The sequence below is a fragment of the Dasypus novemcinctus genome, chromosome 21 (assembly GCF_030445035.2).
Source record: "Dasypus novemcinctus isolate mDasNov1 chromosome 21, mDasNov1.1.hap2, whole genome shotgun sequence".
NCBI lineage: Eukaryota > Metazoa > Chordata > Mammalia > Cingulata > Dasypodidae > Dasypus > Dasypus novemcinctus.
The window spans coordinates 44490281-44513357 of NC_080693.1; the positions used below are offsets into that span (position 1 = coordinate 44490281).

At 60.5% G+C, this 23077-nt stretch overlaps 2 protein-coding genes and 1 long non-coding RNA gene across 14 annotated transcripts in view; 2 read left to right on the forward strand and 1 right to left on the reverse strand.

Moving 5' to 3' along the window:
- Positions 1-5716, forward strand: part of BCAS3 (BCAS3 microtubule associated cell migration factor) — a 586860-nt gene extending 581144 nt beyond the window's left edge. For 7 of the 12 annotated variants that reach the window (XM_071210535.1, XM_071210533.1, XM_071210530.1 and 4 more), the window contains one exon: positions 4879-5716. In XM_071210535.1, the coding sequence (XP_071066636.1) occupies positions 4879-5027 (149 nt within the window). In that variant the 3' untranslated portion in view covers positions 5028-5716. Of the gene's footprint in view, positions 1-1508; positions 1600-4878 lie in introns of all 12 variants that reach the window. The other 5 variants (XM_071210528.1, XM_071210532.1, XM_071210523.1 and 2 more) reach the window with 1 other exon arrangement.
- The window catches only part of LOC139437147 (uncharacterized), a 37566-nt gene extending 25295 nt beyond the window's left edge, over positions 1-12271 (reverse strand). The window contains exon 1 of the long non-coding RNA XR_011646845.1: positions 11197-12271. This is a non-coding gene — a long non-coding RNA (uncharacterized lncRNA). The remainder of the gene's footprint in view (positions 1-11196) is intronic.
- A 119-nt stretch (positions 12272-12390) lies between these two features.
- Positions 12391-21787, forward strand: TBX2 (T-box transcription factor 2). Its single transcript, XM_058283874.2, has 7 exons — positions 12391-13230; positions 14284-14551; positions 15514-15660; positions 16855-16931; positions 17038-17201; positions 17616-18253; positions 20417-21787. The coding sequence occupies exons 1-7, from the start codon at positions 12833-12835 to the stop codon at positions 20867-20869; spliced, it is 2145 nt and encodes a 714-aa protein (XP_058139857.1). The 5' UTR covers positions 12391-12832; the 3' UTR covers positions 20870-21787.
- Positions 21788-23077: the final 1290 nt, after the last annotated feature.

Sequence of the window (23077 nt, forward strand, 5' to 3'; positions counted from 1 at the left end):
ACGCCTCCTGCCCTGCCCCCACCCTTGCTCTGCTCCTCAACACCCACCCCCAGGCCCCTGGAGTCAGTCCCCACTGCTTCTGCCTTTGCAGAGGGGGTGTGGTGTTCCCCTGTGGGACAAGGGCAGCGTGAGGGTGAAGCGGCAGAGGGGTCCCTCCTCCTGCACAGCCCAGTGGGGAGCAGGGCCAGGTGTGTGGGCAACTGTGCTCCCCTCTCCTCACATGGGCCGAGAACTGCCTCCTTCCTTTGTCTCCCTTGCCGTGCACTGCCAGGGGGCCAGGGTCCCTTCTCCCTAACAAGGTGGGCCACCTTCTCTCTGCCCCCTATGACTTTTGACAGGCCCCACAGGGAGCAGGGCAACATGGCAATTGGGCTTCCTTATTTCTTTGCTTGTTTTAGAAGCTGAGGCTCTTCCCTTTTCTTTGCTTGCTCATTCCATTGTCTCCCTGCCCCCTGCAGGTTGCCCAACCTGGCCCGTGCCATAGAGGGTCAGCTGTGGGTAGCAGGTCCATAAGGCCTAATAGGGGACGGAGGGACACAGCCAGTGACGGGCAGCTGGGGGCCAGTCTTCATGGTCCCTGGAGTCGTCGGCATTTTGCTCTCATGGCCTGTCTCAGCACGGGTTCTCTCTTGGGTAGACTGCACAACCCCGGGCTGGTGGCTTCCTCTTCTTCCTTGGTTTTGCTGTCTGCAAGATGGGAAGATGAGCGCCCACCTTCCAGGGCCACAAAGTCCCTGGAGAATGTGAGGTCAGAGGAAAGTTATCTAATATCTGAGTCAGCCACTTCTTCCCTGGGTGCCACTTCTTCTCATCGTCCCACCCTACTTTGATGCCTGGGGAACAACCTCTTTTAGAGCTAACATTCCTCCCACCGCACCCCACCCCAATGGAGTCGGCATATTTCTACTAAGAGGGAAGGCTGCTGGGATGTTCTCCAAGTCCCTAGCCACAGAGCCCCGGGCAGGCTTCGGTGGCCTTTCCCACAAGTCCACCTCAGCTGCCCAAACCTAGGGGTCTTGGACGTGGAGGAGGAGGGTGGCAGCCATAGCGGGGCCACCAGTCACAAACCAGTGAGGCAGAGAGTCTGTCGTTCTCTGAAGATTGCAGCCTGAACCTTCACCTCTCCTGGCAACCCACCTGCATGGGGTCCCACCTGGCACTGCATGGGCCCTGGGACCTGCTCCCCCGTCCTAAAGCTGTTCTCATGCTCAGTGGGGGGCTCCTCTTTCCCCACCTGCAGGCTGCAAGGGGTCTTGGCTCCAACATAGCAGGTCCATCTTTGGGGCCTGCAAGACTGGTCGATCCCCAGCCCCTACACATGCATGTCACTGTCCTCCTTGACTGTGGACCTCAGCTGAGGCTTCCCCTCCTGCCAGTGGTGACAGCCACCCCCACCCCCTCACGCACCTCCTGGCTCCCTCTTCACCTGCTTGCAGAGATCACTATACTTCTCGATCATTGTCCATATCTTTTCCAAAAAGATTCCTCAATGCTTTTCTTTTCAAAAGGGAAAAAAAAAGGAAAAAAAAAACAATGCCAACAGCCCAGCGTCCGTGAACAACCCAACAGTAACAAAGCATGCGTTCGGGATGGCGGAAGGTAAGGCCACCCATTTCCATTTGCAGCTTGCTCCTAGGGCTGGGCAGCTGGGATGACTTGAGGGGGAAACCCATGTGCATCCCCTTTTCCACCTCCACTTCCCACACATGCTGAGTTTTCTGTCTTTGGTGGGAAGATGAGAAAAGGGGTTTGACAGAAGGCATGTTGGAAAGTACCCAGGAGACGGTCCCAGGATCAGTCAAGCCCCTGCTTCTTTTACTATTAGTTCGTGCTGAGAATGAACCCTCACCTTCCCTTACCACGTCATTCATTCTTCCATTCATTCATTCATTTATTCATTCAAGAAATGTTTTTTGAGCACCAACTGTTTTCCAGGTCCTGTGGTTGGCACTAGGATTAGAGATGAATAAGGCACAGCAGCTGCCACCGAGGGCTCTCCATCTTGTGAGCAGGCAGTGCACAGAGCATTAGAGGGCTGGGGTAGGTGCCAGCACAGCCCTGTGGGGCCTGGCCAGTGCTGCCAGGGGAGCAGGATGGGCTCACAGAGGAGGGGGCACTGGCACTAAGCTTTGGAAGGGCCAAGAAAGCTTATGACTACCTTTTCAGTCTGGGGGAATTGCATGAGTACAGGCCCAGAGGCCTAAAGCAACCCAGAGAGGTCCAAGAGCTCATTACTTCAGTTCCTCAACACAAGAGAGATGTAGTCTGGGAAGGACAGATCATAGAAGGTGTTCTGTAGTACTCTGGAGATGAGACCTTATCCTGAGGGCAGATAGGAGTGGCGGATGGCTTTTCAGCAGAGGAATGACTAGATGAGGTTTGTGCTGTACACTGACCAGTCTGGCTGTGGGGTGGGGGCAGGCGGGGAGCAAGGGGTCAGAGGCCAGAGACAACATCCAGGTAGGCGGTGCCAGCCTAACCAGGACAGCGGCCCTGGGCATGGAGAAGAGGGGAACAGCTGGGCAAGTGGATGCAAGATGAATTCAGCAGAACTTTGGTCACCTCGGGATGTGGGGGCGAGGGAGAAGCCTGCCCACTTGCATCCTACCCCACACTTAACCAGTGAAGAGAAAACATGAGCAAGGCGGCTCAGGCTATCCCTGGCCGCCAAGAGCAGCCAATTCATCTTGTAAACCCCCCTGACAAACTGTCCCTGCAGTGTCACATGATGGAACAGGGTGTGTCCATTCAGACTTGCGTGGTGGGAGCCCCTGAGGGTTGCTGTGGGCCTGCGCCAAGGGGTGTGGACGCCGTGCTTGGTCCTGGGCCCTGGTTTCCTCGGCTGCCTTGGCAGCGTGGAGCGTCAGCATTCTGTGTCGGAATGGTTTGGGTCTGCCCCTCAGCTCTGGTAGAGGGCCCACCTTCCCCTGCTAGTGGCCTCTCCTGCTCCTTCATCTTGGGCCTGGTGTCAGGACCTAAGGAAGCCCCTGCTTTGCTTGCTGCTGTCAACGCTCACTGCTCCTGCCCTCCTGGCCCTGCTGTCAGCGCCCCCTAGTGCCGGGACTGCCCTGCGTGAGGCCGAGGGCCTCTCTGAACCAAGCTGGGGCCTCGGGCATCTCCCACAAACGCCTCAGCTTACTTGTGGCAGGATGGGGGCTTTCTTGGAGTCTGAAACCTCCATATAGAAATCCCAGGGTCTTCTCTTTACTCTCTCATCCTCTATCTTGGCACAATGGCTTGTACCTCCAAATTAGCAAGCCTGAAGAATGAGCAGGGAAGAGATCCCCCCCAGCAGCCATCTGCCTTGTTTTCTGTCCATATCTACATAACTCTTGACCTATCCCAGGGTTGGGCCCAAAAGGTCACGGTCTGGTCCTGTGTGCACGCCTCCCTTCTCCCTGCCCCAGTCTGCAGGAGGGTCTGGTGTCTGGCACACCCTTCTAACCAGCGGGGCCCCAGGCGTGGCTGGTGCACCTGAAGGGCCTCCAGAGGCTCTAAAGCCTCTCCCCTCCCCCCAGCCTCAACTCTGGCTGCTGCTGCTGCGCCTGGGCAGCCTCAGTGCTTTGGGGCAGGCTGCAGGGAGAGTGGGGGCCAGGGGTGAGCTCCTGGCTGGCGATGACCAGCCCAGAGCAAAGGCTGTGGCCCCTTCCCTAACCAAAGCCAGCTGTGCTGCATGCATGTGGGGGCAGGGGCATGGGGGCCAGGGCAGGCGGGAGATGAAGGGCTCAAGCTAGACCACAGAGAAGTGCAGCCTCGCTGTTTCAAACGACTGCTTTGAGGTCCTGTGCTCTCGAGAGGCACAGGTAAGACCCCCTCAGTCACAGGCAGTACTATGAGAAGGAGAGCTGCAGGATACACATCTTGGCTTGAGGCAGACTCGCAGAGACTGCCCAGGGATGTGTCTTAGAGCCCACTACGAGGGATTGAAAGGTAATGTGAACTGACCACCTTCAAAGAGCCAAGAAGTCATCCCTTCTTCCCTGTGTCCAGCAGGCAAAAAAATCTCTTTCCAGCCTCCCTTACCCCACTGCCTTGTCTTGAGTCAAGAGATGCTGGGGCAGTTAAGAGGCCCACAGCTGAAAGAGATGGAGCAGGTCGCTGCATCCAAGATGGCTGCATGGAGGTGCAGAGGCCAGGGAAGGGGAGAGGAGGCAGACTGAGAGCCTCCCTCCCCACTGCCCTCCCCCTCCCCTCGCTGTCTCCCCCCCTCCCTGCCTACTTTCCCGATTGACTCTGAGCATGTGCATCCTGAGGGCCTCCAGGAGACCTGGACAGAGGTGGGGAGGAAGGAGGCACTCCAGGCAAGCAGGGATCCCCTCTCCATTGGAGTAGGCACCCTCAAACCAGGCCTTTCCTTCTACAGGGAAACAGTACACCTTCCAGGAGGTGCCAAAAATGGGCCAAGGCCTGAGCAGCAGGCAGAGTGTGGGGTGGGGTGACCAAGTGAGCCAGGGATGGAAACTCTGGGGCAGAACGGGCAGGGTTGGAGAAAGAGGGACAGACCAGGCAGGGAGACTGCAGTCCTTCTGGTGTCCTGGCTTCTCCCTGCCTGCCTGGCCAGTAGATGTACAGCAGCATGGCCCAGGTGAAGCAGCAGGGCAGCCATATTTCTGGCCTAAAGGAGTCCCCACAGCAAGGGAGACTGTCATCTAGAACTGGAGCCTGTTAGCCAAGGGAGCTTCTCCCTCCCCCGGCTGAGCCTCCCCGTGACCTGAGCTGCCTCCTGGCCTGCCTGGAGAGCAGGGGGGGTTCTGCCCCATCCCACCACAGACGGAAGTACATCAGGTTGGTGCCTCAAGGCAGGTAGCCTGGCCAGGGTGTGTCCCCGTCCCTCAGGCCCCACACTGACAAGGCCTGGCCCTCTCCTCTGTCTTGCAGAACTTCAGCGAGAGGGAAGCATCGAGACTCTGAGTAACAGCTCAGGTTCTACCAGCGGCAGCATCCCAAGAAACTTTGATGGCTACCGTTCTCCGCTCCCCACCAATGAGAGCCAGCCTCTCAGCCTCTTCCCTACTGGCTTCCCATAGGTACCAGCAACCTGCTTCTGACTGGCCAGCCCACTCGTCTGCTGGAGGGAGTGGGGAGATGCCCCCCTCCAGTCCTCCCCTTCAGCCTCTACTCCTCTCTCATCAATCACCCTCCCCAAGCTTAGCGACAACAGCCATCCACCCTACCTGGATCGAGAGGAGACCCTTCTCCAAAGCATCTCGGCACACTCTGACCTCTGCCACACCTGTTAGTGAAGCTGGGGCCTCAAGAGACTCTGCAGAAGCTCAGTCCCCCTCCTCTGCACATGATTTCCTGCATTGGATCCGCTTTTGTATTTTCTAACCATACCCACAGGGAGCCTGGAACAGTGCCCAGATCTTGGGACCTGGGTAGGGAGAGGGTGGATGGCCCAGCCGGGCATTTTGATCCTAAGTGGGACAACCTCAGCCCCAGCCCACTTCTGGCTGTGACACATGCTGCCCCCAGCTTCCCTTGGTCAACCACCCTCCTGACATTAGGTGAACAAAGGCCCAGAGTATTAGGGAAGGAGGAAGGAGGGAGAATCCTCCCCTTCTTTCCCGTGCGCTCATGGGAAGAATTTGTCTTTCTTATCTTTAAGCCCTTTTGCCCTGGTCCTGTACTGTTCAGTGAAGGAACCCATGGTTACTGAGGCCCTGTCAAAAAAGTGCACGTCTTGTCCAATAAATCACGCTGCAATTGGTGTCCATCCCTGAGTTGCTTGGGTCAGGGTCCTCTCCAGTGTCCGAGAACAGTCCTGTGTGCCTGATCATGTGCCCCCGTTCCCAATACTCCCCCTAATTTGTGGCAGGGGGAGGGGGACTGTGGAGAGGTAGGAATGGAAAGGAGAATTTTTCCTCTGGTATTTGGATGGGCCTCCTTGCCTATCAACAGAGCCAGTAAGTTCTAGGGGCACCACAGGTGTGGACTCTCCCAGGCTGTGGCAGTCAAGGCCATTCAGGTGATTGACATACTGATGGGGTGGCTATGGGAAGGAGAGCTTGACAAAGGCTCTGGCCTTATCTTTGGAGCACCTCTTTTCAAACACAGAAGATAGAAAGGGGTTCATGTGAAGGGGGGTCTCTCAGGAAATCCGGCTGGAACCTTGGGTGAGAACTTCCTGTTTGTTCCCCTCTCCTCCCAATTCCAGACCTAAAGCAAATGGCAACAAGGAGACAGGCACAGGGGGAGTAAAAAGATGTGTTGAGCAGGAAGTCGACTAATGCAGCTGCCTTCACCCCTTCCCTGGTCCAGACTTCCCAGAGGCCCCAGGAGGCCTCAGATGATTGAAGGAAACCCACTGAGCCAGGTGTGGTTTCTGGTAAAGTTTAATGTAACAGTGTAGAAGAGTTGAATTCATAGACAAGCAGTCCTTTCCATCCAATAGTCCATCTGGAGCTGGGGCAGCTCCTGGGGCCTCTGCCACCTTCACATATACCCCATCCCATCCCAGGCTCCTGAAAAAGAGATGTAATCTTCAGTTACCTCCATCAGATCAGCTTGGCACAGTGGGCAAGTCAGGACCTCAGTCACACTGAGGTCCTGCAATAGGGTGGCCTAAGCCAGTCACTCCTGCCTGGGTTAAGAAATCACATGCCAGAGTATTGCATGCTGGGAACAAAAGGTGGCCTGGGCACAACCATTTGGTCCTGCTAGAGGATCAGCAGCTTTTCCTCATTTCAGCTGAACTAGAGCCATTGGTGTACCTGGCCCAGCCCCACCCCAACCAGAGCAGTATTTCAGTCAAAAGGAAATAGGAAGGAGGGTGCCACCAGGCTGCCTGTGCATGCTGCCCATGGGCTGGCTCCTGGGGGATAGGTCTAGAAGCTCTAAGAAGGGTGAGCCCCTCTGAACCCAACCTAGGACACGTGGATGGGCAAAGGCCTTGCTGCCAGGAGCTCTCTCCAGCCATGCAGGGAAGTGGCTGGCAGCTTAGAGTCAGGAGTCCTGCCTGACCCCACCCTTTCCCTCTAGGGGGCAAAACAGCTGTGGCCTCCTCCAGTCAGGGAAAGTGGTGGGTGTAGGGCTGGACTTGCCGGCTGAGCTTGCAGGACAATCTGGTTATTCATCTGCTTGCAGCCAGGGCAACTCTGAGTATGTGGGGGAAGGGAGAGGATAAGAGAGGCCAGATAAGCTGGCCCCATGGCGGCTGGCTCTGGAGCTCAGGTTATCAGAGAGGCCTTGGGCCTGGCCCCTGGCTAATTAGGGGGTGGGGGACTGGGAGGGGGGGTGGTATGGACCCTGCCACAGCCTGTAATCAGCTGGAAGTGAGAGCTGGGCCGCAGGGTAGGGGAACCTTACTGCTCACTGGCCCTGGAGCAGCCAGCCTCTATCCTCCACAGACATTACCCAGAGCAATCTCCACCTCACCTCCAGGAGTCCCAGAAGCCCTCTATGATTGCATCACCTAGGAGGCCTCAGAATGTGAATCTAATGGTGGCCTGATCAGGTGACCTTGAAGCCACATGACCTCCCTAATTCTCACAGCAACTACCTACGAATGGGCAGATTACTATGGACTCCATCTCAATTTCCTGGAGGGAAAAATTCTCTTCGTGGTCTGCAGATAGGAGCTGGGGGTACTGTCTGGGCTTGATTTGAGAAAAGGCCCAGTGGTGCCCAGGCAAATCTCAGATGCACAGAGCTCTATCAAACACTCCAGCTCTTCTGGAAGCAAGCAGAGGCCAGAACAGGCAGCTGCCAGTCTGGGATTAGAGATGGTTTCTCTGCTGATTTTTTATTTTCACAGACCAGGGACTCCCTAAACTAGAATCCCTTGCCCTCCTCATTTGTGGATGGTAAGAAGGGAGGGCGTTGCCCAAGGTGATGAAGTCACATAGCTAGTCTTCTGACACGCCTGCACCTTGCTTCCTCCCAGCCCAGCCTCCTCGCAGTGGGACGGAATCTGAGTTGCTCTCCAGGTGCTGGGCCCCCACATAGTCCAGGACTCTGATGCTGGGCCCCCACATAGTCCAGGACTCTGATTCTACTCCCCTCTCCACCTCTTTGGCCCCTTCAAGGCTCCAGCCAGCCCCTGACTGACTGAAGTTGCTCCCATGCCCCTGTGACACTGGGAAGGCAACCCCTCCTCCTACAGACCTAAAACTGGAAACTCTAGGGCAAGGAAGAGAACATGGCAGGACAGCCTGTGTGTCTTGTGTTCAAAGTGAAGTCAAGCAGGAGGGCAGAATCCCTGGGGAGAGGAGTCTCAGGATTGCAGTGTTGTGTGAGCACGGGCAGTAGCTTGACCACAAATAACATCACCACTTTCTAAAAAGTGATTCTGTCTTGCTCTCTTTCTACTCCGGGGATCCCATCCCAGCTCTGCCACCAGTAATTGTGTGGTCTCTGGGCTTCAACTGTAAGGTGGGAGAAAGGGGAAGCATCCCATGCTGGGAGAAGCAGCAAAGCTGAGGGATGCAAAGGTGGAAACTTGCACATCACAGTGGTCTGAGACGTGGGGGCTGACAGGGCAGGCCAGATAGCTCCGTAGTGGGCAGAGAAAGGGCTGGAGCCCGCACTGTGGTGCGCAGCCCCCAAGCAGCTCCAGGGAATCCCGGCCCCCTTCCCTGCAACGGCGTTTCTGAAAGCGAACTCAGAGCTCGGTGAGCGCACCAGCCCCGCGCCTCTCTCGAGGGTGAGTCCGACCTTGGGCTCCTGCGGCCCCAGGTCTCCGCACCCACCACCTCAAACCCGCCTAAGCCCACGCACGCGCAGCTGCACAGACCCATGCCTCACTTTCCTTGGCCCCTGGGTATCAAGCAGATAGCTGCTACCCGCTAAACCTGGGCCCCACTGCAGCAAACTGCCTGAAGCTCCAGTGCTATGGGATCCCCAAAACTTTCAGGAAGTTGCCTCAAGTCCGGCGGGACATGACCTCGTTCCCGGCCGCATGACCTCGGTTTCAGGTCCAGAGCGCCCACCCTCCAGGGCCGGGCTGGGCCTTGCCTTCCCATCAGCTGGAAGACTGGGTTCTGGGCCACACAGACCGTGGCTGCGGAAGCACTTCCCGGGGCCTACCCGGAGGAAGTGACCCCGCCGCCTGTGCTCGCCAAGGCGGGGGCCACGCCGCGGCCGGGAAGGGATCGCGCCGCCCGCTCTCCCGCCGCCCCCCGCCCCATCCCAGCCACTTGGCCCGACCCGGCGCGGGGTAATTGGGGCGGGAGTGAGGCGACAGGCGGACGGCGGCTCCAGAGAGGCTACGCGCCTGTCAGCCGCAATTTGTCTAAGTGGCCGGGACAGCCTGGGTCCCTGCGGGCCAGGGTCACCGAGGCCGCGGCCCCCAACCCGACAAGACCCGGGACCGCGGGGGAGCCGGACCCAGCCGCTAAACTGGGCTGGCTGGCGCCAAGGCTCCGCGAGGCGCGGGTCGGGTCGCGGAGGCCTGGAGTGCCTTCGCCCCCTCACACGCGGCCCACCAAGGCGGGAACGGACGCGCCCATCGGCACCCCATAGCCGGTCACACGCACAGGGCCACACACGTCACCCGAGCTCGGTCCCGGCACACGGGCTTGCACTCATATACCGCCGCGCGCTTGGTACCAGTCCCAAGCCAGCGCCCCAGTCCTCGGACGCGTCCCCTCTGCCACACGGCCACACCGCCTCGTTCTCCCATCCACTTTAGGCGGGCGCGGGAGGACCCACGCCCTTTCACACAGACCCCGACACCGGCAGGGACTCCTGCGGCCTCGGGCAAGGTCCGGCAGTGTCCCCTGACCCCGCGGGAGGATAAGGGGCTAAAGGACAGACGGGCACCTCCGTCCGGTTCGGACGGCGGCCCCATCGAGCCCGGGCGGTCCCTGTCCGCCTCCGCGGTCCCTGGAAGCCCGGAGGGGATGGAGCGCGCGCAGCCCGCAGGAGTCCTCGAGGCCGGTGCCCACCCGACGCCCCGGACTGGGAGGGGCGGCTGAGCGCGCGCCCCCGCCCATCTGCGTGGTCCGGCCGATGCGAAGTGACAGGGCCGGAGCTTTGTTGTGGAGCCTCGGCCGCCTGGCGCCAACCGCCCCCGCCCGTGCCCTCCCTCCCCCCATCCAGCCCCGGGAGGCTCTCGAGGCGCCCCCCAGGGCCTCTTAAAGGGACAAGCTCTCGTCCCCCCACCCCCGGGAGGGCCTGTTCCGGGAAAGTGGGAAGGGGGTCTAGGTCCGGGCGGGGGTGGAGGGGCTGGGAGGTGGACGCCGCTCGCCTCCCTCGTGTACTGCCTGGGCCTCGTCAGCATGGGTTTTCGATGAGTTAAGATTATTAGTCCCTGGAGAATTTGACCAGCAGATTCATTCAGAATCTCCGGATGCCTGCACCCGTTTGGGGGTGGTTGCGGTACAACGGGGCGAGGTAGACGACGGGGTCCTGCAGGGGCCACCCAGTAGCCGCGCGGGGCGTCCGGAAAAAGCTCGAGGCCATGGAAGGGCAGGATTCCGTGGCCGTGGCCAGGCAAGATCGCGGTACCCAAAAGTAGCCGCTGCGCCATCGCCGCTGGATTTATTAAGCGAACAATCTCAGGCCAGTGTGTTTCAAACTCTCCGGACCTCAGACCCCTGATCAGGTGTGGACCTCCTTAGGAAAATGTCCAAATGTACACAGTTAGGTGTATACACATTTACAAGTGCCACAAGTACGTGTACACACACACAGGATCTTGGGGAGGCATTGACGGAGTCCCAGGCCGGTACCAGATTTCTCGGCTACCAAGCGCTATTCTAGCTTTTATCTGGGCGTCTCACCGACTGCGCGAACGAGCACACACGTCCCTCCCTGTAGGGCCACAGTCACAATCAAACTTGGAGCCGGCAGGACTTTGCCAGTGCAAAGCCGCAACGAACCCTGCCATGACTGCTTAGACTGCCCAGTACCGAGCAAAAGATTCGTTATGACCAGAGAGGAGGGTATTAAGAATGGAGAGACCCAGACAGGAGCGAGGTTGCGAAGAAAATCCCGTGGAGGCGGCGCCCACTTGAGCGCCGTGTAGGGGGAGTTGCAAGAGCGTTGGGGTCTCAGAGGTCGAACTGCTCCATCCGGTCCCAAACCCGCACCGCCGAGGGTGACCCGGGCCTTTACACTCCAGGATCGAGTGCGCAGCAAGGTGCCCGGCGATCACCCGTGCGCAGCGGGCGGGCAGGCTGCCTGCGACCACTGCGGGACGTGGGCTGTGCGCTCACACTAGGCAGGCACAGCGCCCGCGCCAGCCGAACTCACCCGCATTTGTATTCGTTGTGCGGGCGGGCATGTCACCTGTGCTTGTTCATGGTCCGTTTTCTTGTCCTTTGAGGCCTGGCACCAGCCCGTGTGTCCGCGCCCGAGCTTGATTCGAGGCAGGTGTGTGGCTGCTCCCCTCCCAGGACGTTCACCCTTAGTTGCGGCTCCCACTGTGCAGGAGGGGGCCACGCTGGGCGCGAATCACGCGCACACACACACGAACGCGCCAAAATACCAGGGCTGCCGCTGGACGAAGACCGTGCTCGCGGAGAGTTAGGGGGGCGGATTTCAACCACAGGTGAGCACAGACACCTGGACCCCGCACGCCTACGCGTTACTTCTCCCTGGGAGACACATGCGTGTGCCAGAAACAAACTCTAGGAAAGTGGAGGGGCGCTGAGGGAAGATCCCGTACCGGATGCGGCGAAAATTCGCTTGTTCGCAGAGCAAGAATCCGGGGGTCGGGAACAGCTGGCGCCTCCCTGTGCTCAGCAGAATGTGCTCCCACCTTCCTAGCCTTGTGGACCCGCGCTTCGGGCCGCCGAGAGAAGCTCAGTGCTGGGCCGGGGACTCAGTGCTGGGCCGGGGACTGCTGGGACTCCAGGTTCCTCCTGAGTATTCTTACGAGGAAAGGCGCTAGAGGATTCCCGCGTTTCCCCAGCGGAAGGCTGCGTCCCTCTCCCGCCCGCTCTTGCCCCCGCAGGGCTCAGCCAAGGCTCCACTCACCGGCTCCGGCCACCTGGGTTCCGCTCCGGGACCTCGGCCGCCCGCGCCTCCCGACTCGCCCTCCCACCGGCCTAGCTCTCCAGCGCCCGCAGCCTCCCGCCCGAGCGCAGGGGCCGCGGGTGGCGCGGGGTCGGAGGCCGGGCTGGGGCGTGGGCCGGAGCTGCCCGGCTGCGGAGACGTAGGAGAAAGAGGGCGCCCCCTCTCCTCTCCGGGCCTTGTCAATGCTTTGCACTTGGGGGCGGCGTGCGGCTGGGGGTCCTTCCCGAAGGGCCTGGGAGCCGGGCGCCCCCGCCTCAGTCCCTTTCGGCGGGTCGGGTCGGCGCGCAGCGCTTCCCGGGCCCTGAGCAGGCAGCTGCGGGCGCTGTCGGCGGGGTGGGGGCCGGGTCAGGGGGAGGGGTCTCGGGGCCCGCCGGCCCGTCATTGGTTAATATTTTATTCTGTTGACATGTTTTCTTACTGCTGAGGCTTCCGACACCTTCTCCCAGGGCCCCCTCCCGACCAGAGCTTGGCCTGAGCTGTCAAAACCCCGCCCCCGGAGACCCACAATTGGTCCAAAAAGCGTAAAATCAGCAATCAAGGGGGGCCTGGCTCGTTAGCGCAGGGGATCCGAGCAGGGCAGGACATGTGAGATAGTCACAGTTTTCCAGAGATCACGACAAGATCTAACCAGTCGCGCGTGGACCCCGGCGCCGGAGCTGGCCAGTCCAGCCCAGCCCGGTGCGGAGTCCGCGGTCGCCCCCACGCCCAGAGCCCCGCGCCCCTAGCTGTGTGCCGGACCCGCAACTAGGAGGAACCTCCGCCGCGCCTGCCGCCCGGGTCGCCCTTCCTCCGCGCGCGCCGCCGCCCGGGCCGGGGGTCCGAGCCGCGCGCCCCCGGCCCCGGCCCCCAGGCGCCAGGGCCGGATGTCCCGATGAAAGAGCCGGCGCTGGCGGCCAGCGCCATGGCTTACCACCCGTTCCACGCGCCGCGGCCCGCCGACTTCCCCATGTCCGCTTTCCTGGCTGCGGCGCAGCCCTCTTTCTTCCCGGCACTCGCGCTGCCGCCGGGCGCGCTGGCCAAGCCGCTGCCCGACCCGGGCCTGGCGGGCGCGGCGGCAGCGGCGGCGGCGGCGGCGGCAGCGGCGGCCGAGGCGGGGCTGCACGTCTCGGCTCTCGGCCCGCACCCGCCTGCCGCACATCTGCGTTCGCTCAAGAGCCTGGAGCCCGAGGATGAGGTAGAGGACGACCCCAAGGTGACGCTGGAGGCCAAGGAGTTGTGGGACCAGTTCCACAAGCTGGGCACCGAGATGGTCATCACCAAGTCCGGGAGGTAGGGCGGGCGCGCGGGCGCGCGGGCGGGCGGGCTGGGGAACCCGACCTCACCGACCAGGGCCGAGCCCGCCAGCCGAGGCTCCCGGCGCTGACGCCCGAGCCACGCTGCGCTCCCCAACACCCAAGTTTACTTTTCTCTTTTGGCACCGGAGAGAATTTTTTTAAAGCTAAAACATTGAAACACACATACACACACGAATGAAATAAAACGAAAACATGCTTCTGAAGAACAGTCCCAACCGTTCTGAGTCCTACAGCCGAGGAGGCCCCGCGGCTCGGACCTGGCGGGTCTCGGCGGTTTCGGCCAGTGTCCCTCAGCCCGATGGCCTCTCGCACGATCCGGCTCTGTGCTCCGGGGAGGTGAAGCGTCTCCTGAACTCTCTGCTCCGACCCTGAGACTCAGGGTGGGAGCGGCGCCCCGGCAGGCCTGGTCTGGCCCGGCCGGCCGGTTTCCACCAGCGAGCCCCAAGGCCTGCCGAGCCCGCTGCCTGACCCGGCCGGGAACCTTGTCCCGGCCGAGGAGCAAGCAGCCCGGGACGCATCGGCCTCCCCAGGCCTTCAAGAAGAAAGGCACAGCCCCCAGCCCCTCCACCCTTCCGCTCAGCCTCGGAGAATCCAGGCCTCAGGCCCACCCTCTTCCCCCGAACTGCAGGGTGGGGGTCCCAAACACTATCCCAATTTATTTCTATGAGCTTCTCTCTCAAAGTGGATTTTTCCCCTGAACGAATTTTGGGAAGATTCAGGAGATAGAAGGGGATGTGCTTCTAGAGGGCCTGGATTTCCTTCCTGGGCCTCGGCTTCCGTCTCAGTTCAGGAGAAGAGGGATCCCCAGATTTGAGCATTGGGCTGATGGGCCAAAATGGGATCTCCTAGGAGTAACAATCAGAGGTGGGGTCTCTCAGGCAGTGATAAGGGAAAAGAGCAGAGACAACAGGGACACACAGATAAAGGACCACCAGGCAACGGGGAGGGGGGTATTACTGGGCAGAGAGGTCTCCCAGTATAGAGGAGCCAGGTCCCAATAGCATCTCCCTCCTTCCCTCGCTCGCAGGCGGATGTTTCCCCCCTTCAAGGTGCGGGTCAGCGGCCTGGACAAGAAGGCCAAGTACATCCTGCTGATGGACATTGTGGCCGCTGATGACTGCCGCTATAAGTTCCATAATTCCCGCTGGATGGTGGCGGGCAAGGCCGACCCTGAGATGCCCAAACGCATGTACATCCACCCCGACAGCCCCGCCACAGGCGAGCAGTGGATGGCCAAGCCCGTGGCCTTCCACAAACTGAAGCTGACCAACAACATCTCTGACAAGCACGGCTTTGTGAGTGCTGGGCAGGGGAGGGGGTCGGAGACTGCACACCTGGCTCTGCAGCCTCACAGGGATTTAGGAAGCAGGATTCCCAGACTGGTAGTGGTGGCTAAGGCCCCAGAGTGTCCCTGCCCAGGTCACCACCCCGTGGCCTACACTGACTGGGCCAGGGTAGGGAGGGGTTCGGTCCAGAGGCTGGGGAAGAGCAGCGTGGGTGGCTGACAAGTGCCCGGCTGCCCATGAACTCAGCTGGGATCTGCGAAGACCTGTGCTTAGGGCCAGGCAGGAGGCAGGTGGAGACCTGGGTGGTACAGCGCCTGCGCCCAGAAGGTCACTCTCTCTTGACCTGTAGCTTGGAGGACATGCCCAGAGCCTCGACTTGTCCCTCACCTTTCTCCAAGACTCACATCCCTGCCTTTCTCCAAGAGGATTTAAAAATTTAACCAGCCCCCTCCAGAGCCGCCCTGAGGTCCACCTTTCTGTCCTCCCCCAGACGGAGGAAGGAGGAAGTTTGAGGTTTCTCCCATTTCTGCCCTGCATCCCCAGCAGAGGCCCCAGCAAATGGGGTGGGGAGAAATTCATGGAGCCAAATATTTCCCCCTTGCTGAAGGCGCACACTAGGGCAGCCTCCCGGAAGGCCTCAGGATCCTCGTTCCCTGGAGTTACTACGGGTTTAGCGTTACCAGGAGTAGAGCAGGGTTAGGAGTGGAGTTCTAGGGTTTTATTTGTTTGTTTCTGTTTTCAACCGGAGAAAAATTTTAAATGGAGACAAAAAAAGAGGAGCTGTGAGAAAGAAAACCCAGTTATTTAAAAAAAAGACAGATGAGAAAAAGAACAGAGAAGACGGGGAAAACAGCAAAGACAGAGGGTGAAAAACGTAGAATCATGAGAGAGAGGGAGAGGTCGGGTCCCCAGAGAACAGAAATGCTGGGGCCAAAGGCGGGGGCTGCCGACTGACCGCGCCCTCCCCGCAGACCATCCTGAACTCCATGCACAAGTACCAGCCCCGCTTCCACATCGTGCGAGCCAACGACATCCTGAAGCTGCCCTACAGCACCTTCCGCACCTACGTGTTCCCGGAGACCGACTTCATCGCCGTCACCGCCTACCAGAACGACAAGGTGCGTGCGGCGGGCGGCGGCTGCAGCTCCGCGGAGAGCCGGGCTCCAACTCTCCATGCTCGCCCGCAGCTCCGACACCCGCCCCGAGCCCTCACGGCCGGAACTGCGGGGAACCAGCAAGCACCCCGTAGGCTCAGCACCCACGCAATCTCCCAGACCCTCTCCTAAACCCACGACACGTACGCACCGGCTCCCCGGGGCCCGCGAACCCCTGGGCGCTTGCTCGGGTGGAGATGTTTACTTAGCAATTAGCAGAGGCTGGGGCCGCTTTGATCCTTTTACATTTTATTCGTTTATTTCTTGGCTCCGGGATGGGGATTTAAATGAAGAAAGGGCACCGGGACAATCTGTCCAAGTTCTTTCACCGCTAGGGACCTGGAGCCCACTCTCCAGGGCGCCGGAGGGGGGGGGACAGGTGACACAACCCAACCCCATCCCACTTCCAAGAATCCGCGGCTGCTGCGCTGGGTCAGCCCAGGCCCCAGACGCGTTGAGAGGTGCTTAGAGACCTTTCTCCAGGTTAAAGGGCTTTTCTGCTTGCTGTCTTTCTACACCTGAGTTCTGGGAGGGTAAAGCACCAGCGCCCCCCGCCCCCCACCAGACCAGTGCCCGTGAGTGGTCTTCATTCCTTGGGCTGAATGAGAGAGAGCGGTCTCGCGCGGGTCGTTCTTCCTGCCCCTATGAGCCAGTGTTTGCGAATGGTTATGCTTGCCTTTGGGGGCGCCTGGACGCTGTGGAGACGTGTGATTCGTTTGGTGTCTGTGGACGACTGTTCGTTCTGTCCGTGTGTTCCTGAGTGTGCCCGGGGTCATGCGTGTGTTGATTTGTCTCTGTGTATACCTGCGCGCCTGCGCCAGCTCTGCTGTCCGTGTGAGGCCCGCTCAGGTGCGGGGTCCTTTTGACCCGTGTGACCCCACGCACCGTGAGCATGCTTGGGCCTATTCCAACTCTGTGCGCACAGCCCTGGGCTGTGTGTGTGTACTAAGGGATTTTTCTCGAATAAATCGTTTTGGAGAAGGAAGGACCCGGTCCCTTTCTTCAAGGCCCGCCCGCCGGCCTTACCTGGCCTTGCGGCTGGGGCGTGCGTTTACCGCGTCCGCGCCCCTCGGCGTCCCGCTGGAGCCGGGAGCCGCTGAGGGCAGTTTGGCTGGAAAAGCCACAAACTGACCTGGCGCGGCCCCCTCGCTCCCGCAGATCACGCAGCTGAAGATCGACAACAACCCGTTCGCCAAGGGCTTCCGGGACACCGGGAACGGCCGGCGGGAGAAAAGGTGAGGGGTGCAAGGGGCCGCCCTGCAGGGGGTGCACGCCCGGGAAAGCAGGACGCGAGGGGTGAGGTGCACCCCGCGCCGACTGCCTCCCTCCGCTTGTTCCCAGGAAGCAGCTGACGCTGCCGTCTCTGCGTTTGTACGAGGAGCACTGCAAGCCCGAGCGCGACGGCGCGGAGTCGGACGCCTCATCCTGCGACCCTCCCCCAGCGCGGGAGCCGCCACCCTCTCCGGGAGCAGCGCCCAGTCCCCTGCGCCTGCACCGGGCCCGAGGTGAGGGTCTGGCGGCCAGACCTCGAGGGGTGGGGGGACAAGGAAGGGACTCCTCGGGGCACAGGTGGTCCTTGGCTAAGAAGCCTGCTAATCTTAAAGCGTGGGGGAAGCGTCAGGCAGGGCCATCCTGCCGGTGAGGGCACCTCAGGGAACCAGAAGTTCCGGCTGCACGCGGAGCTTGGCCCCTTGCGCGCTGTGTGAAGCCGCGACGGTGAGGCTTCCCGAACTCCAGGACTCAATTTCTTCCACTGTAAATAAGTGGTCTTGCAGTTGTCCCCGGCTGATGCAGACCTAGAAGCTTTTGCTTCCCCAAGAGCAGCCTTCCCAAGTCTCCCCGACCCGGCCCTGGAGAGGGATTGGCGTCTACCGCCGCCCGGGCCCGTGTGACGCACGACCCATCTTCTCTGCCCTCAGCCGAGGAGAAGTCATGCGCCGCGGACAGCGACCCGGAGCCGGAGCGGCTGGGCGAGGAGCGCATCGCGGCGGCCTTAGGCCGCAGCCCGGGCCTGGACGGCACCAGTCCCCCTCGCTTGAACGAACCTGAGCGCGCCCGGGAGCGGCGTAGCCCGGAGAGGAGCAAGGAGCCGGCCGGAGGCGGCGGGGACAGCCTGTTCGGCCTGCGGGGCCTAGAGAAGGAGCGCTCCGAGGCGCGGCGGAAGGACGAGGGGCGCAAGGAAGCAGGCGAGGGCAAGGAGCCGGGCCTGGCGCCGCTGATGGTGCAGACGGACAGCGCGTCCCCCCTAGGTGCCGGACACCTGCCGGGGCTGGCCTTCTCGGGCCACCTGCACGGGCAGCAGTTCTTTGGGCCTCTGGGGGCCGGCCATCCGCTCTTCCTGCACCCGGGACAGTTCGCCATGGGCCCCGGTGCCTTCTCCGCCATGGGCATGGGCCACCTGCTGGCCTCGGTGGCCGGCGGCGGCGGCAGTGGTGGAGGCGGCGGACCTGGGACCACCACCGGGCTGGACACAGGCGGGCTGGGCCCCGCAGCCGGCCCAGCAGGCACTGCAGCACCCTTCCCGTTCCACTTCTCCCAGCATATGCTGGCATCTCAGGTAAGGCCTGTGGTGTGGCAGTGGCACGGTGGAAGGAGGAAGAGTTAGCTGGGAAACTGAGATGGGCAGAAAACTTGAGCATTCTACAGGCCCGGGGAACCTCCAGTTTGGATAACTCAGGCCCCGGGAGGTCCCACTGACACTCCCCAACACCTGAGCTCTCAGAAGCTAGGACTGCAGGTCTAGGACCTGGCCAGGGCACTCCTGACTCCCTGGTGACCTTGGGCAAATCCTTGACCCTCGCTGGGCCTCAGTCTCTTCTCCTGTATGCCCACCATGGAGCATATAGGACAACCACCAAGACTTCCTGCTCAGACAGATTAGGGCTGCCCCTGGCTTATGCGCAACCCACTCTGTTAGCCTCAGGGCATTTTTCTTAGGAACAGAAACCCCCAGCTCAGTCTCAGTCCTTCAAAGGCCAAGGTGGCTGGACAAAGAGAAAAGGAAGTTTTGCTTTATTTTCTGGACAATTGACTACAAATTTCCCCACCTCCCAGCACCTCTGGCACCTTTCAAACCCTCTAGGAAGTCCTGTGCCCTGACATAGGACAGGCTGGCCCTTCTTCCACCTTTGGTCCCCCTGCTCTTCTAGCCACATCCCAGGGAAGGGGGGGCTCAGCTCCCCAGGTCAGGGTTGATTGAAACTGTGAGCTCCCAGGGGAGAGCTTATGAAAAATGTGGCCAGCGGTAAAATAAGGAGATCCGATGGGGAGAATGGCCTCTTTGGTTGCTTGGGTGGAATATTCCCTGTGGAAAGATTTGGAATCTCTTCATTCATTTTCTTCCCTCTGAGGTTTCTGGCAAATTGAACCCTTGAGATCTTATCTCAGGGTAGGAAAAATAGGAATTCGGGTCTGAGAAGTCTCCTTTGGTTAAGAAGCAAATATTTTTAAAGTGCAGGCGGGAAGAGGGGTGGTTCTGAAATGAATTTTAAACAGAGCTGTTTGGAGGTGTGTGGAGTGCTGGAGGCACCAACCTCACATATCTGCGTGCTGGGGCTGGTGGGGGAGCCTCAGGGAATGGAGTTCAGGTCCTGGAGGTTTCATCTGCATCCTTGTCTCTGTGTGTCTTGGCTCCTCCCCAGACTCTGGTGATGACGGTTGGCATCACAGAGATCATGGCTTCTAGACACAGCTTTGTCAGTAGGTGCAAGGCAAGGGTGAGAGTGTTCAGCACTTTGGAAGCATTGAAACATCAGTTGGTGTTCCCAGACCAGTGCAGTCGACCCCTGGCTCTCAGGTAGAGCCAAATCCTGGGAAATCCAAAGCCACTTGCTTCCTCCTGACCTGAGACGTCAGCTCTGAAATGTTCAGTAAGGCCTGACCCTCTCAGAAAGGACATTTTCTCTTGCCTAAACGACTTCTTTCCTTCTCCCTGCCTGAGCCAAGACTGAGGCTTCCTGGAAACCCAGCACTGTTGACCTCTTGTTCCCCCTCGCCCCTCTGTACACACACACTCGGGGGTGTGAGCCATTATCTTAAAGTTCAGCTAGTCCTCATGGACTCAGGTGGCATTTGCCCAGGGTTTCCTGGCCACTGTGCTCTCCACAGGCAAAGGCTTTGCATTTCCTCCTCAGCTGCCACTGAGATGCCATCAGGAAATCTTTGTAGAACATCCAGGTCAGTCTAGAACTGTTTGACATCAGTACCCTGCTACTGGCCAGGCGAGAGTTCCCTGACCAGGTGGGCAAGCAGCAGGAGAATTTACAAAGCTCCTCCCCCCAGCTTGTGACTTCTCAGCCCTTTGGGGCACTGACAGATAGGAGGGGTGAGGAGGAGATGGTTTTAAGTGAGCAGAACCTCTGAAGACAGCCAAAGCTACCTGCTTGCCAGCTGGCCCTATGTCTGCCCTGTTTTCCCTCCCTCTCAGGTTTGCCCACACTAGCTCAGCCCTCTCAGCTGTCCTTCCCTGTCCCCCTACTATAATACCCAGCACAGGGTTCGAGGGCCCCAGGCCTCAGCACCGCAGCCTGCCTGAGCTCCCCTTGTAACTGGGTGGCAGGGAGGCACCCTGGCTCAAGGCAAGTGGTGCTGCCTGGGCCTACAGCACTGAAGCGCTGGTCTTTTGTCCAGGTGCTGTAGCATCATCCCTTAGCACTTAGTCCACCCTCAGGGAAATCCCTCAGGCAGGATCTTAACCCTTGTTTTGTTCTCTTTCCTCCAGGGAATCCCGATGCCCACTTTCGGAGGCCTCTTCCCCTATCCCTACACTTACATGGCAGCTGCTGCTGCAGCAGCCTCTGCTTTGCCAGCCACCAGTGCTGCAGCTGCAGCTGCTGCCGCCGCGGGCTCCCTGTCCCGGAGCCCCTTCCTGGGCAGTGCCCGGCCTCGCCTGCGCTTCAGCCCCTACCAGATCCCAGTCAGCATCCCACCCAGCACTAGCCTCCTCACCACCGGGCTGGCGGCCGAGGGCTCCAAGGCTACTGGCGGCAATAGCCGGGAGCCCAGCCCCCTGCCCGAGCTGGCTCTCCGCAAAGTGGGGGGCCTGCCTCGCACTGCCCTGTCGCCCAGTGGCTCAGCCAAGGAGGTGGCCAGTGAACTGCAGAGCATCCAGAGACTGGTGAGTGGGCTGGAGAGCCAACGAGCCCTCTCCCCTGGCCGGGAGTCGCCCAAATGAGGGGCCGCCCAGGTGCTCCACTGCCACGCAGGTCTCCCGGGCTGCCCGCTCCTGCTGCTTGGGAAGTGTACTGCACAGAATGGGTATTTATTTAAATAAAGGCGCAAAAGCGGCTGCAGCAGAAGGAATAGTGCCCCATCCCGTCAGCCATGGCCTGGGATACTTCCCGGGCCCTCAACATGGAATCCGGCCCCGAGAGCGTAGTTGCTTTGGAGCCCCTGGACTAGGTCTAGATCAGCTCCCACGTCAAGGAGGCGTCCGCCGAGGGCCTCTCCGGGTCTCCCAGCACTGTGGGCCCAGCAGGTCCCCTCGGGAACCGGCAGGGCCAGGGCCCAGGGGTGGGAGCTGAGGATGGAGCCTGGGAGCCCCTGGCCTCGTCCCTGCAGGGAGTGAGGGGGGCGCGGCTGGGGTCTGTGAAGACTCATGTCAGCTAGGACTTTTAGTCGCTCCACTTCTTCCTCTTCCAAGTGACAGGCGCCCCTCCCACTCTTGGGTCAATGGAGGGAGTGGCACTTCTGCCTTGAGACCCCAGGGGAAAAAAGATATTTATGAAATAAATGGTAATTTGTGTAAATAAGCTTTAAGGGTCCCAGAATATGCAAATTGGTATTAATTTATTCAGAGGTGTACATTGCTGTGTACATAATATTTAGAGATTAACTCATAGCATTTAAATTTTTTTTTCATTTTACATGAGCATCTATATTGTACAGGGCTGGGGCGCGGGGTGTCCTTGGATGTGGGGAGACGGCCCCGCGCGCCGGAGGAGCCCCCAACCCACCGGCCCCTCGGCCCCTCCGCGCGGGCTTTCCTCGCCGGGCCCGCGTGCTCCACCTCAGGTTTTCACTTTTCGCTACGGAGCGAGAACGAAACGACAAAAACGCGAGAAAACAATAAAACGCTGGAATGCGAAGTGAACGGCGCAGTGCGCTCTGTGGGCCGCGAGAGGTGGGGGTGGACAGTGGGGGTCGGGGGCCGCTGGCGCGTAGGGAACCACTGGAGAGGCGGCCCGGGGGTGGGCGCCTCCCGCTCCGCGGCAGCTGCGCCCGGGGCGGCGGCGGGGCGGGGGCCACGGGCGGGGCCGCGAGGCCGGGCGGCGCCGGCGCGGGGCGCGGGCTTGGCCTCGAGGCGCCGCGCTGCCTGTAGCCCCCCGCTCCCTGCGCGAGCCGGTCCCGGGCGGGGGGTCGGGCTCCCTCTGCCGGCCGCTCGCAGCCGCTCGAGCCGCGGGCCGTGACACCGCAGCCAGGCGAAGCGCAGCAGGGAACCTGCACGGCTGACACTTTCTGGGGCACCCGTGGGTGGGACAGGGGGAGGGCGGGTCCCCACCTCTCCTGGGGGCTCAGAGGAGAGGTTCATAGTTGAAAGGCGCCCCCTTTCAGCGCCTCTGGGCTGGATGGGAGAATGGGGTTCTCTGCCCCCTTTCTCTTTTCCAAGGAGAAGCCTGGCCATCACCACCCAACTACCATGGACCCCAGAAACCTTTCCCATCTCTCTGCCTCCTGAACTTCAAAGAGAAACACATCCTCCCTAAACCAGGGCTGTAGACTCGACTGGCAGTCCACCTTCAAAGTTCTTCCTTGTAAATAATCCAAATCCCTTTTTGCAGTGTGAGTCAACAAGCTATTCCCTTTACTGCCTCAGTTTCCCATTGTATAATAATGGACTTGGCTGGGGGTCTCTGGGGTTTCCACTGTTTGTCTCCATGAGACCCATCCTCACCCCCCCCCCCCCCCATTCCTACAAGGACATCTACCCGCCCATCACCCCCCATTCTGTGAGCTCGCCCGGGCGTCATCGTCCCCACCCCCAGCCCCCCCGCAGCCAGCTCTTGTCTTCAGCCCCAAATGCCAGTAGGAGGGGGGAGGAAGACAAAAGGGGAGGGGAATGGGAGGTCACTCCCTTAACCCGCCCCTGCGTCTGTACATCAGACCCATCCTCACCGATCTCAGTCTCCTTCTTCTACTTAAGCCTTCGGGGTCCCTCAACGCCCTTGCTGAGCAGGGTGCCCACTTTGAGTACTGCGGGGGGCTGGGGGGGGGGGGAGGAGCGGGGTATGGCGCTGGCCCCAACTCAGCAGGGACACCAGGGTGACCTGGTGGAGTAAGGATGAGGAGGAGGCGAAAGTGAAAGTATCCCCGGCCTCCGTGGGCCGGCACTTCTGCAAGGAAAGAGACCCGTGTTTGCCTCTTCCAGGGCGGGAGCTGCAAC

Excerpts from the sequence above, each read along its gene's own strand:
- TBX2 (XM_058283874.2), top strand. The coding sequence starts at position 12,833 with ATGAAAGAGCCGGCGCTGGCGGCCAGCGCCATGGCTTACCACCCGTTC. Across the intron at positions 13,231-14,283 it reads GTCATCACCAAGTCCGGGAG|GCGGATGTTTCCCCCCTTCA; the intron begins GTAGGGCGGGCG and ends CCTCGCTCGCAG. Across the intron at positions 16,932-17,037 it reads AACGGCCGGCGGGAGAAAAG|GAAGCAGCTGACGCTGCCGT; the intron begins GTGAGGGGTGCA and ends GCTTGTTCCCAG.